General features: G+C 62.3%; 1 protein-coding gene across 1 annotated transcript in view; it reads left to right on the forward strand.

Moving 5' to 3' along the window:
- NECAP2 (NECAP endocytosis associated 2) overlaps window positions 1-430 on the forward strand; it is a gene marked incomplete at both ends in the record, with an annotated part of 2,769 nt that overhangs the window by 1,506 nt on the left and 833 nt on the right. The window contains one exon of the mRNA XM_010144175.1: window positions 91-199. Coding sequence (XP_010142477.1) covers window positions 91-199 — 109 coding nt within the window. The remainder of the gene's footprint in view (window positions 1-90; window positions 200-430) is intronic.

The raw sequence follows: 430 nt of genomic DNA on the forward strand, positions 1-430 counted from the left end.
GCGGAGAGGGGCTGATCCAGGGCCGGGTTTGCCCGGGCAGCCTCAGGCTGGCTGTTGCCATGTCCTTTGCTCCGTGTTCTGTTCCTGCAGGTGGGTGAGGCAGCAGAGCGAGCTGGCCAGACAGGCCGAGGACCCCCAGCAGGGACCCAAACTGGACCTGGGCTTCAAGGAGGGACAAACCATCAAGCTCAACATTGCGGTGAGGCGTTTTTCCTGCTAAATCCACTCCCAGCCTTCCCCTTGAGGTGGCTTCGCCCCCAAATCCGGGTGCAGGGGGGAGCCTGGAGCAAAGCCCTCCACGCTGACGCCGTGTGCAGCGATTTGCAGAGGGGTTGTGTTACAGCTCCAGCTCTGGGGGTTCATGGTGGGGGTTTGGGGGGAAATGAACCACCCTTGGTTTGATCCCTCTGGCTCCTCCAGCAGAGGGACG

The sequence above is a fragment of the Buceros rhinoceros genome, unplaced genomic scaffold (genome assembly GCF_000710305.1).
Source record: "Buceros rhinoceros silvestris isolate BGI_N320 unplaced genomic scaffold, ASM71030v1 scaffold23199, whole genome shotgun sequence".
Taxonomy (NCBI): Eukaryota; Metazoa; Chordata; class Aves; order Bucerotiformes; family Bucerotidae; genus Buceros; species Buceros rhinoceros.